This window comes from Nicotiana attenuata, chromosome 3 (assembly GCF_001879085.1).
Source record: "Nicotiana attenuata strain UT chromosome 3, NIATTr2, whole genome shotgun sequence".
NCBI classification, from domain to species: domain Eukaryota; kingdom Viridiplantae; phylum Streptophyta; class Magnoliopsida; order Solanales; family Solanaceae; genus Nicotiana; species Nicotiana attenuata.
Window position 1 is genome coordinate 68,764,674 of NC_031991.1, and position 13,455 is coordinate 68,778,128.

The 13,455-nt window shown below is 36.2% G+C and overlaps 2 protein-coding genes across 3 annotated transcripts; one reads left to right on the top strand and one right to left on the bottom strand.

The window, feature by feature from the left end:
* LOC109224025 (F-box/kelch-repeat protein At1g80440-like) lies at positions 3,047-4,445 on the top strand. The gene has a single exon (XM_019388563.1). It carries the CDS (start codon positions 3,178-3,180, stop codon positions 4,246-4,248), a length of 1,071 nt encoding a protein of 356 aa, XP_019244108.1. The 5' UTR covers positions 3,047-3,177; the 3' UTR covers positions 4,249-4,445.
* LOC109224024 lies at positions 5,009-10,160 on the bottom strand. 2 transcript variants are annotated; one of them, XM_019388560.1, is made up of 5 exons: positions 9,768-10,159; positions 8,186-9,265; positions 6,847-7,700; positions 5,853-5,909; positions 5,009-5,425 (listed from the first exon to the last, which is right to left on the bottom strand). In XM_019388560.1, exons 2-5 carry the CDS (start codon positions 9,144-9,146, stop codon positions 5,180-5,182), a joined length of 2,118 nt encoding a protein of 705 aa, XP_019244105.1. In that variant the 5' UTR covers positions 9,147-9,265; positions 9,768-10,159; the 3' UTR covers positions 5,009-5,179. The 2 variants fall into 2 exon arrangements, with proteins under 2 accessions (XP_019244105.1, XP_019244106.1); XM_019388561.1 differs by having other exon boundaries at positions 5,294-5,468; positions 9,768-10,160.

Here is a 13,455-nt window from a genome sequence, read left to right on the forward strand (position 1 = left end):
GGGACTATCTATAAAGCCTAAGGGCTAACTTTACTTCGAGTTCGAGCAATTCCTCACTCGATCATAAAAGCCCAAGGGCTATCTTAACCCGAGTTCGAGCAAACTCTCTCTCGGGGACTATCTATAAAGCCTAAGGGCTAACTTTACCTCGAGTTCGAGCAAATCCTCACTCGATCATAAAAGCCCAAGGGCTACCTTAACCCGAGTTCGAGCAAGCACTCACTCGGGGGACTATCTATAAAGCCTAAGGGCTAACTTTACTTCGAGTTCGAGCAAATCCTCACTCGATCATAAAAGCCCAAGGGCTACCTTAACCCGAGTTCGAGCAAACACTCACTCGGGGACTATCTATAAAGCTTAAGGGCTAACTTTACTTCTAGTAAGCAAATCCAAAGCAAATCCTCACTCGACTGTTAAACCTAAGAGCTACTCAAACTATAGTTCTAATGGTCATTCGGGGTCCATCGATCTCGGTCGAAAGAACAAAGCCCCGAGTATTTGTGTGCTCCTTGGCCCGAACCTGAGCGGTTTCCTTTTGCGGAACACCTTTAGATGTTTTTGCCATTTTGTTTTCGTGAGCAAGGAAAAATGAAGATTGGAATATTTGGTATTTCGGGAAGAACAAGCAAAGAAGCTCGAAGACTCAATTCGTTTCTTGTCATTACACTCCAAAAAACGGGGGGACAATCTGTATACGGTAGAAATCGGGGCTACCATATTTCACTATTTGATCGAAACAAGGACATTGCATCGAAGAGCTAAGGCATCGAGTTCGAGATCGAAGTCTCTTTCGAGATCGGGGTTGGTATCAATTGAAGCCAGGGGAGATAGACTTCGAGTAACATCGGGGATAGATTAGTAACAAAAAAAGCAAGATATCCGTGATTGGTCGAGAATCGTGGCGTGAATCTCGGAACCGACAGAATCGCTGACGGTTATTGATACCAATCATGGATTTTACTTCCGAAATTAGAGTTATACCTTATTTAGGATTCCTCTACTATATAAAGAGGAATCCTGTTCATTTGTAAAGGCAGACTGACTAAGAAATAACAATACACTGCTCTTTACTTGCTTATAACTTACTATTATTCTTATTGTTCTTAACGCTTGATCTCGAGCCTGTTCCAATCGAGGACGATAGCTTGCAACTGCACTGGTTTGATTCATTTTAATCATTTAATTCATTTATTTATCTAGTCATTTATCAATTGGCGTTGAATCAGATCACGTATCATTATAACCACATTACAAGTTTAATTATTACTCGTATTTCGAGGTAAACAAATATTGCTATTAAAAACTCCTATTGACGTGCAAATTATAAAATTCACAATTCCTATTGCTATTAAAAACTAATCCTCTGATTCTATTTATAAGTGTTTATTAATTAGCTATTTGACGACGTTCCGTATACAACTCTTTGCTTCAATTATTCGCCTTTGCTAGACAACAAGAAAAGAATAAACACGAATTATCTTTAAAAGAAGAAGAAGAAAATTGCCATCGAAAGAATTCATCTTATGTTGAATACTTGAATTTTTGTTTTATTGTTGTGACCAAAGTTATTTATTGAAACTTGAAAGATGCTCTCCCAACCTTAACAAGTCAATATTATTGAACTTGCAAAAACCAAGAGTGATAATAATTCAGTCGCAGGATGTAGAAAATAGTGTGTACATGGACCGGGCTGGTTCGATTTCAAACCCAATCATTTATATTGGTTTTGATTGGTTCAATTTTATCGGATTTTTCGGGATTTTCGGATTTTTTTGTTAGATGAATAATATGGCAATCTTAATTTGTTAAATTATTTATAAGTAATTATATGTTTAATAAAAATTTAAAAAATTGACAAACATATGATCTATTAAAATATTCAAATGAGAGAATTTTCTTAGTAACACATGATAGTTATTTTTTTAGTTGTCTAACAATAAATTTCTGTTGATGTACATTTCAAAGTTAATCGAATTTAATAATTAAACATAAAATCAATATGATACCTAAATAATGATATGTTCTATTTAATTATCGAAATGCCACTTCAAATCCGAAAAAGATATAATAATATAATAGATCTTAACATATGAATATGAAAAACAAAGAGTTTGGCGCATTTCAATAACACCCAATAAGAAAGTGATCATACAACACATTATTTAAAGTTAATAAAAATGGAGCACTTCATATTCTATTAAATACTACATCAATAAGAGAATCGCAAATATTTTTAAATATTTTTTAAGGAAAATTCTCTATAAATTCTTAAAAGTATATATTTATATGTCGGTTTGGTTCGGATTTTTTTACTCAATACCAAACCAAATCAAACCAAACCTCATCGGATCTTTTAATCGATTTGTTTGACTTTTCTGTTTGATGCGGTTTCCAGTTCGGTTTATACACCCTTACCAAAAATCATCAAATATTTTGTAGTACACTAGGTAGATTATTCATTCACCATTTATTTAATTTGAAAATAGCCAACTCAACAAATCCGTCATAGGCACAAAAGAAAAAGAAGAAAATATTCTGGTCCTTTTCCTTCTAGAAGAAGTCAAAAGTGTCCTATAATAATACTGTATCATATTACAGCATGACCGTAACCACTAACCAGGTCTTACGTACTCCCTTCGTTCCAGTAAATTTATTTCTTTTTTGGTTCGTTTCAAAAAAATGAATCCTTTCTAAATTTGGAAACACTTTAGCTTAAATTTCCAATTCTACCCTTAACGAGAAGCTTTTACAACTACACAAATATACTGGACCCTATTTTGATTTATTTAAATATGTTCACATAAATTGAAAAGATGGAATAATTCTTTCACGCCCATATATAAAAAGGATGATCCAAAATGTCCCAGGAAAAGTCCAAACACTAAAGAAAAGTAGTATGAGACATGGTCCCTCTCTAAATTGAATGCTACTCTAGTCCCAAACATCACTTTCCTTCTAGAAGCTTAAGCTTTCTCCTTTTGCGAGTTCGGAACCAAAGTAACACGCAATTTAACTCTACAATCAAAATAATGTGAAAAAAACATCCCATTATGTATGCCTTAAGGGTCCCTCCACTAATTCTTTATTCCTTGTCTCTCTCTCTCTCTTTCTCTTCTGCCTGTTCTATAAAATCCAGTTACTTATCTTACTTTTTCTGTGTCTCTAAGACTTAAAACCATGGAGCTAATTCCCGGTCTTCCTTACGACATCGGACTCGAATGTCTTATCCGCGTCCCATACGATAATTTCTCGTCCTTTACATCCGTCTGCCGAAATTGGAAACTCCAAATTGGGCTTCCAGAGTTTTGGAAGCTAAGAAGAGCTACTGGCTTCACCCGCCAAGTAATTTTAATGGCCCAAGCCCGAATTGATGACCCGAAAATAAAACTCGGGTCATCCAAATACTTAGCTTTTCCAGTTTACAGGCTAACGCTTTATGAGCCGGATTCGGGTTATTGGGCCGAATTACCACCGCTTCCTGGCAACTCCGATGGACTGCCGATGTTTTGCCAGCTTGTCGGAGTTGGGTTGAGCTTAGTGGTAATTGGCGGCTGGAACCCTATTACTTGGGAGCCTTCTAACGCCGTTTTTGTTTATAACTTTGTGACTGCCACGTGGCGACGGGGAGCTGAAATGCCAGGTTGCCGGAGATCGTTTTTTGGCTGTGCGTCGGATTCTGAACGGACGGTGTACGTTGCAGGTGGGCATGACGAGGAGAAGAACGCACTTAAATCGGCGATGGCGTATGACGTGGCAAGTGATGAGTGGGTCCGTATGCCTGACATGGCTAGCGAACGAGATGAATGTAAATGCACTTTTTCTGAAGGGAAATTCCACGTCATGGGCGGATATGACACGAGCATGCAAGGACGGTTTGGGACAACTGCCGAGTCATTTAACATTTCCACGTGGCAGTGGGACCCAGTCAATGAAAATTTCTTTGACTCTGCCACGTGTCCGAGAACTTGTGTTGAGGGTGGTGACGGAAAATTGTACTTGTGCCGCGACGGTGATTTACTGGCACTCCGAGATTCCACGTGGCAAGTTGCGGCAGCGATTCCGGCGGAACTCCGGAACGTAGCCTTTGTGACAGCGTGGCGGGGCAAAATTCTGATGACTGGTTCTATGGGATTTAATGAGCCCCATAACACTTATATTCTGGATTTACAGAATTACAAGTGGACAAAAATGGATACTCCGGTAAACTTCTCCGGCCATGTTCAATCTGGCTGTTGCCTCGAGATGTAACATTTTTAAGGTTCTACCACTTTGTGTTTATTATTGTACAGTTAGAAAATTAGAAAGATTTTGCATATAGTATTTCATTTGCCAACTTGAGTAAGTGTCAAATTTGCCACCATACCATTTGCATATAGTATTTCGTTATAGTGAATGTAATTTTGACCTGCCTTTTAGAGAAAAATCTGGTTGTGCTTGACCCCTGATGGAGATCCATCCAACTCAAAAAATAACATAATTTTAAATCATAGTAAAAAGTAAAGCGGAAAATTTGAACAGTTTTCATTTAAGTATTTTGACACGTGAAGCACACCCATTTCTTGCAAAAGTTCCATTAATGGCAAGAGATCTATCAATGGACCAAACTATAACCCAAATTATGATTTATGAATGGACCTAGGGCTGGGACAGAGCTAGGGTGGCGGAAGGGGGTTCAAAATTCCCTTCGCCGAAAAATTATATTGTATATATAAAGTTTAAATTATTTTTTATGTATAAATAATAGATGTTGAATCCCCTTACTTTGTTCTTGTGTTTACTTTTTAAATCCTTTTGGTAAAACTTCTTACCTTGTTCTTGTGTTTACTTTTTAAATCCTTTTGGTAAAACTTCTGGCTTCGCCACTGCACCCACACCCACGGGTAAGATTGAATGATTTCAGATAGTAGAAGAACAAGTTTAAACCTTTTCCCTAACGTTTAATCTGATGGCCTTCTGAAAGCCAACTGAAGAACATATTTCAGGCAAATTGGACAACTTGGCAAAGTAAAATCTAAAAGAAGTCGGATCTCTATCAGTAAACATTGACTAAATTTCGTGCTGTACAAAAGACGTTGACTCTTAATCTGGTTTTCTCGGGGAAGAAGATAGTGGAAAGACCAACAGCAGTACTGGAAAATTGTACAATCAAAAAAGAATGAAAAATGCCCTACATCCGGTGTTATTTTATTCTCATGCAGTCGTATAATACTTCTCCGAATTTCTTGTACATATGCTTCTTTAGGTACATATCTTCTACCTTCTTTCTTCCATTGCTTCCCATTCGCCGCCTTTCTGATGGGTTATTCAGCAAATGCTGAAGATTCTGGGCCAGAACTTGAGCGCCGGGACGTCCCAAAGGATGAAGAAGACCTGTTACGTTATGTTCAACGATCTCCTTCGTGCCCCCAGCATCTGTTCCCAGCACCTGTATCATAATCATACGCCAAATCCACTTGCTTTAGCCCTATCTTTAAAAATGAGGTGATTTAGTAAGGAAAACACAAAACAGTTTTAGATTCTGTGATGATTAAATCTAAGAATGTATGACACAAAGAACTGCCAGAGTTTCCTACTTACTTAAGATTCACAAATTTTTGCAGTTCTATACTTGAGTGCAGGTTTTGTATAGGCAACCATACCAACTAATTAACAGCAGAGATTTCCAAAACATGACTGCTTTTTCGGGGACGCTATTTTAGTCTTGCGTTCTGTTGTTTTTGTTCATTGTAAACATACCGACTAATTAAGAGCAGAGGATTCCCAAACATGACTGCTTTTACGGCAGGCAAGTACATGCATTATCTAAAGGTGACGACAATATACTATTGGCAGGACGGAATTGAGAATCTTACAGGAAGACCAAATGCCATTGCTTCAATTGTTACTCTCCCAAATGTTTCTCCAAGTCCCTGCAAAAATAGTAAGCAACCGTTACATTAAAATGTGTTAGCTAGAAATTGAACTAAGCAACCATGACTCAAGAAAAAGAAGTATCAAATGAACCAGTACATTCTATCTTCTTCCCTCTAGTGAACTAGTCGTAAACAGAATAAAAAATTCTTTTAAATCCACGCCCTTTAGCACGACGCCTCATACACACCCAAGTTGAATTCATAAAGGGATACAAGCAAGCCAGCTAACCCGGCTTGTCAATTTCATTGGGAGACCCACAATTTATACTGCTCAAATGCCATTACTTGGTACTCATTATAGCAAAAAGATTCATGTTGCTGCGTAATCTTTACATTCACTGAGAACTCTTTACAAGATAGCAGAGCCCTACTGTACTTTCAATTCATTTCAATCTAAGTATCACCAATCATGAAGATAATTTAGATATGCAGAGCATAGATACAATAAGGAACCCCTGCCCTCTCTATCTATGTCTATTTACTTGACCTACTTTCTTTCTTCTCTTCCAGTCCGATTTACTCACAGTTCTAGCTAAAATCAGAATCTCTTTTCTTAGTACGTAACTTTATTCATCAAAAAAGAAAATATATTGTTTCTTAGTTCTTCACTTCTCAAACTATATTTAACCTTTCTTCTTCAAAAAGTAAAACCATCATTCAATCGGTTATTTAATCTTGATATATGTATCTTCTTTTTTACGCCATCCATGTCTACTTACTTGACCTATATTATCTTTTTCTTTTTCATCTATCCAGTTCACTTGACCTTCTTTCTAAAAGCAGAAACTATATTTCTTACTTTTTCACCTTCTCACTGTTACATAAACTTCCCTGTTACACTCTTGTTTAATATTAATATCTAACAAAAGCATAGCCATTCTACATTTCCTGAAACTGAGCCGTAATTAAGTTAGATAGAGTAGTAAAGGCTCACCTGAGAATTCATTACATAAGCATCTGCAGCAGCATAAAGTGCAGCGACACGAGTGGTTGCTGGAGTCCATAGTACCGTGTTTGACAAGTTAGAATGCTGATTTAGAAAGTTGAGAAGCGTTTTAACATAAGGCACCTTATTGCTCTTGGATCCAACTGAGCCAATAAGAACCTTAAGCTTCTCTCCCTGCTTTCCTTCAGTCACCGAGAAAAGCTTTCGAGTTCTGCTATCTTTGTCAATTCCAGCTTCATAGTTAACTCCCTTAATGAACAGCTGCGGTAGCTGAAACACTTTCCTTTTCGGGCTATTTTCCAAGGTAGAAGATTCGTTTTCCAGTTCACCAAATTGTTTCCAATTATGAAGCAATGCCCTTTTCTGATAAGCTTGACTTTTAACAGCAGATCCATTTAGAGGAGGAACTCCCTCAATCAGCAAACGTGTTGATTCAAGAAGCAGAAACTGACCCTTTCCAGGGTTTATACTACTCAATGACATGACAAGCATGTCATTGTCTGTCAACCCAATCTCTTTTCTAACAAAATTTCTCAGTAGCTGCCTCTTTTCCAGCATCTTCTCAGGACTGAATAGTGGAGTGCTCAGTGAGCACGGGATGCCTGCTACAAAAGCCAGTTCATCACTAACGGAAAGCGGAACCAGTGCGGGCTGGGTTTTCAGCTTTATATGTTCTTCCTCACACCATGCTAGCCAGCGTTTAGACTGTGATTCAGAAAGAAAGACAAGCTTTTTCACTCGGTTGAAAGCTAGCTTTGCCCGATCAAAGTATTCCCGCCGGTTTTCCATGATCCACCAAGCAATTTGACTTGAACCTAGCACAGTACGTGCCGCGTATTGTTCTGAAAGCGACATATTAATTGTCAGAAGTTAGCCAAGGCACGCAAAGAAAGAAAAGAACAGAAGCAAATTCATGGAGTTTATTACGGCTAAATCAAGGAAATTAAGACTCTAAAGCTAGCACAGCCAAAAGAAAAAAAAAAAAGAATCTTGATGAAGCAACAGAAGTGAATTGATCAATAAAGATCTATCAAGAAGATTGCATCGCAAACTAGGAAAAAAAATGGATCTTTTAATGAAATAATGAGAATCGAAAATTTTGGATTATAGCTTAGAGCGTGGTACTTAGTGGACCAAATGTATAAGGATCATTAAAAGTAGCATTAGTGGAGTATGGTAAAGTGAATAATATGCAGATCTACCAATTGAACATGATATGCTGCAGCTGTTCTATCGGTGAAGAAGATCACAATACAAGCACAACTTGCCACATTGGAACTCTATAGCAGATAGATACAGTGATGATAGTATATGTGAAAGCGCTTACCTATCCATGACGCACACACTGCAGAGCCTGCAATAATAAGATCTGCTTTCATGGCCGTTTTGAAACTGAGGTCCGATTTGTCTTCTAGCACTTTGATCTTTCTTCTAGATAGTTCTGACATCAGACCACCCCTTCTGCTGAGAGGTACTACATAAACTGTGGCCCCACAGCTCAAAAGCTCAGTCGCCAATTCCAACATGGCAAGTGGAGCTCCAGTCATCGAGAGTTCATGGAGTATCAGCACAAACTTCCTAGACCAAACAAGACGGGCAAACTGACTTTTCCTATCGCAGGTTCCTGACCGCTTCTCAGGACTCCACTCCAAAATCTTGTCCTCTATTGACCCAAATGGACCAACAAGCAGGCCGTAGGTAGTATTTCGTTTTGGTATTTCCTCCTCTTCAACTTCAGCATTATCATTTTTGACTTCCGCTACCACCTTCTTCTTTCCACGAGTCTTCCTACGAGAAGCACGTGTAGATTTCTTGCTCTTCTTCTTAGAAGATGCAACCTTGTCCGATACCACCATACTGTTTCCCTGTTTGGCCAAGACGACATCCATATCCCTTGAATTGGCCATTGTTTTATTACTTGAAGCCTTGATTGCTAAAGAATCCTCATTTGCAACTAGAATTCGTTCAACTTTTTCCTCTGGTTGAGAAGTTTCATTGCCTACAGATCCTCCGAAGATGCCTTCCTTGTTGTCTCCATGGGCCCACCTTGACTGGACATAAAATCCTCCGTAGGCCCAAAGAGTAATCAAAAGCAGCCAAAGTAAAATGCGGTTACTTCTAAACCACTGAGAACTGAAAGCATTGCTTTTACCATCTCTTCGTGGGGTACGTCCAGAGTTCAATCTCCTGAAGGAAGGTGATCCTCGAGGAGTTGATCTTCCTGACAATGTGGACTTCACGGGACCAGTCCTCAAAGGCGACAGTCTTACTATATTCAGATCCTCCATTATTTGGACTATGTATGCAAAAAATGTTCATACAAGATTATTTGCACCAACACCATCCACAAAAATAGGTTTCAATTTCATATACAACAATTGAGTTGATGGCTTCTTCAATACCATACCTAAAAAGTAAACAAATTTCAGAGCCTTTTTGTAAATACAAGAATGGTTTCTTTAGTTTGCGGAGATTTAAAGAACAGAACTTGTTACATATTTCAGAATACTAATGCACGACGCATAAAATTGATTCAGAGAAATATAGTATTAATTACTTGTTCTTTTGTGGTTCACTCGGCAAAAGAAAAATAAACTAGTACAAAATACTACTACTAATTTTCCTAGCTAACACTTGGGCATTCATATCTTGGACTCAAATCTCAATATTACTAAATAAACAACAAGTAAATGCTTCTTATGCAACTAAAGCAAACCCCTTCTTCAGCTCCTTTGGCAAACGAAATATTAAAAAAAATAAATAAATAAATAAATAAAGATTGACAACTTCAAGAACATACTTACAAGATTACTAAATTAAATGCTTATACATCAACAGTTAATCAACTAGCCTCAATCCGAATTAGCTAGGAAGATCAAAGACTTAGTAAAAATTATAAAAATACTTACAAAATTGAAGAAAATGATGACGTGTAGCAAGACAGAACAAGTGCTCTACTCAGCTGAAAATCCAACAAAACTCTACTCTGGAAAATCTCCTCTGTTTCAAGATCTCCGTTTGAATTGACAGAGAAATTGTTACGATGTGGATCTTCTTGATAAAACACGAAATAGTCAAAATGATTACTCTCACAGTGAAAGAGAATCACTCTTTGTATTCAAGAAAATGGAGAAATGGCAAATGGGTATTGAAGAAGAGAAACTTAAGTTCAAGAGCAGTGCAGAAATGATGAGTACAGTCCCACAACAGAGACCCAAGAAAGAGAGAAAGAGACTAATGTCTGAAGAAAACTGAATTGAAGATCTTCTCGTTGTTTATATTTCCTTTTTTGGGATATTTTTTCTTCGGTACTTTTATTCATTTAATGAGGTAAGTGTCACGGTCACCGACGCTTTATCTTTGAAATGAACGGTTGAGATGTAAAAATGACGTCACCCGCTTTTTTTTACTTTTTTTTTTAAGACATAAAAAGTCAAATTAACGTTTATGAGTAAGCATTGGAAGGAATAATTTCACATAAAACTTGGCATCGTTAAAACGTAAATTTTATATATATATATATATATATATATATATATATATTTTGTTAACTAAACTTCCAACCAGGAACACTTCAATACTACTATAACCCACATTACAAATCTTATATTATATATAAATCTCTGCATTACTTGTCATTGAAATACTATTACAATCAGTGGTGGATTCAGAATTTCATACAAGCGGGTTCAACTGAAACAAAGTTAAATGACGATAAGGATTGTACCAACAAGCGAAATTTGTCCGGTGCTTCTTCTTTGGATTCATAATGCTTCCTTAAAATGAATAATTTATAAAAGATGAGGTCAAAATTCTTTTTTTTCCTCAAAAAATAAGGCACGAAACTTAAACTTTTCACCAAAAAAAAATTGCTTTAACTAAAAACGTTAACAATTTATATATCTAATTTTATATTTTTATTTAAACTTTAAAAATATTCTATTTAAACAATTTAGACGTTTATTAGACTCTAATAAATTTAACAAATAATAAAGTTGTTAATTTACAAAAATAAATTGGTACAAACTATAAGAGAAGATAACTTTAAGGTGAACTAACAATTTACATAACATAAAGAAACAATTTAGGATAAACTAGTTTAATATGAACAAACAAATTAAAAATAATTTTAAGATTTGCACGTGTATATTTTATCAAAAAATAATATACGATTTTACTTTATAAAAGTTTTTTGATCTTCTGAAGTTAAATAGATTGTAGGTTAATTCTTATTGGATTTGAGTAGGATAAAATAGAAATAAATTAGAAAATAGAGATTTAAAAAATAGAACTCACTAAGGAAATAAACTAGCTAGCTCTTCATTTAAAAAGAGAATTAACTATAATGCTAGCCCCCAATTTATTAGGCCCTTTAGAATTAAATGGACATGCACGTGCAGTAGTGATGAAGAACAAACTACACAAAAATTGCCTACCACCTCGACCCTTTAATTTTGAACCCGTTAGACCATCTCTCCACAAGACCAGCTTGCATTAAGTAGGTTCAAAGAATAAATATATACTCATTTTAGAGAATTTTACCTATATAAAATATCAAAATTTTCAACGAAACGGATTCATTTGAACCCTCTTGACCCTATGTGGATCCGCCCGTTATTACAACAACAAAAAACCTAGTGTAATCCAATAAATGGGATCTGGGGAGGGTATTGTGTACGCAGACCTAACCCCTACCTTATAGGATAGAGAGGTTGTTTTCGATAGACTCTCGGCTCAAGAAACAGTGGAGATAAAACACCAAGCAGCAAACAATAGTAACAACAATGTAATATGGTAACGGGCGCGAATGACACAACATGTAAGAATAAAGAACCATGAATAAGAAATTACCAAAAATAGTCCTAGTACTACTGGTAAGCCTAGGAGGAACACACCACTATCTGTCAACCTACAATCCTAATCATCTCCACATCTTCCTATCGTGGGTCATATTCTCGGTAAGCTGAAGCATACACTACTAGAAAATGGCAGAAGTCCGACCGCCAAAACGGACGGAAATCGGTCGGAAATCAAAACAATTCGACTACTTTTCGTCCAAAATTGGTCGATAGGAAAACTGTTGGTCGGAAAATAATTTTCGACCGAATCCGTCGGTGATTTTCGGCCGAAGTAGTTGGAACGTTCAAAAGGTCAGACGACCAAATATTTTCAAATTTCCGAACAAAGTGGTCGGAATTTACCAACTGAATCAGTCGTAATATTATTAAATTAGTAATTATTTATTTAAAATTAAATAATATAAATATATAATTCCGACCGAATCGGTCGGAAATTAATAATTAAAAAAATAAATTTTATTCATTTCTGACGGTATCCGTCGAAAACTCTTAAATATTAATTTTTTTTAAAAAAATTTCCGACCGAATCAGTCGGAAATGTGAGAATTTTGGTAAAATCTAGGCATCTGTCCGACTGTTTCTGTCGGAAACCAGTCGGAATTTTCTGTAAAACTAGGCAGAATTCTGCCCAATTGTGAGCTACACCACATGTCAAACTATTACAATACAATAACACCAATAATATCAACTAAGGGTGGGCATAAAATTCGAAAAACCGAATTTCGAACCGAACCGAATTAATTTGGTATTTCGGTTTCAGTTTTTTCGGTATTTTGGTTTTTCGGTACAGAAATTTTGGTATTTCAGTATTTTGGTTCGGTATACGGTATTGAATTTATGATATTTCGGTATTTCGGTATACCGAAATACCGAAATAGTTTAGTCCAAGCCCAACTTTTTTTTAGCCCAATAACTTATCTCTTTTCTTCACCCCCTTCCCCCAAATTTGTTTGAATTAATTTGAACTACATTCTGTTCTCTCTTTGCTTCCCTTACATATGTACAACGTTGTGGATTGAACCATGAAGCTCTTTGTTTTTAAACTCTCATGACCAGATTGCTATCAGTTCTCCGTACTACGATTTGTAATTCATGATTCTCCCTTTGGCTTTCACATTTCTCTTTATATTCTTAATCTCACAATCTGTTAAAACTTGACAAAATGAGAAGACATCGGATTCAAGTTTCTACAGTCTAATGATATTGACGATAATATGAGACAAAAAGATGAATCAGTAAAAGTCTCATCTCTTCCTTGTTCCTTTTCATCCAAATCTCCTATGTAATAGGAATTTAAAAATAAAAAGAAAGTCTCGGAATGGTCGATTTGGCAAGATTAGCAAAATATTGGTTGCATAGTACCATATTTCTCTAGAAAATTATATTGTGTTTCTCTATCTTTGGAGTAAGAGTGCGAGACACGACTATGCTTGTGTTACGTGGAACATAAGAAAAGATTATTTTGCTTCAAACTTGAATCTCTCTGTAGCAATAACATATTTTACAAATATATAATTAACAAATTAATGATTTTGTTTCGTACTTTTTGCCCTCTCTCTTTTACATATTTGTTATATGCAATCTATTTTTGGTGTTGTCTTTGTATCTTTTCAACCCGAAGAGCTACAGATTTGAATATGCAGAAGCCTTATAATATAGATTTGGTTTAAACCGAAACCGTACCGAATCAAAATAAGAAATACCAAACCGTACCGAAATATTTTGGTTCGGTATTTGG

Bases quoted from the DNA above. Each gene is read 5' to 3' on its own strand.
- LOC109224025 (XM_019388563.1), top strand. From the start codon at position 3,178: ATGGAGCTAATTCCCGGTCTTCCTTACGACATCGGACTCGAATGTCTT.
- LOC109224024 (XM_019388560.1), bottom strand. From the start codon at position 9,146: ATGGAGGATCTGAATATAGTAAGACTGTCGCCTTTGAGGACTGGTCCC. The intron at 7,701-8,185 runs GTAAGCGCTTTC...TGTCGCTTTCAG, and splicing joins AGTGTGTGCGTCATGGATAG to AACAATACGCGGCACGTACT. The intron at 5,910-6,846 runs GTGAGCCTTTAC...CTATTTTTGCAG, and splicing joins CTTATGTAATGAATTCTCAG to GGACTTGGAGAAACATTTGG.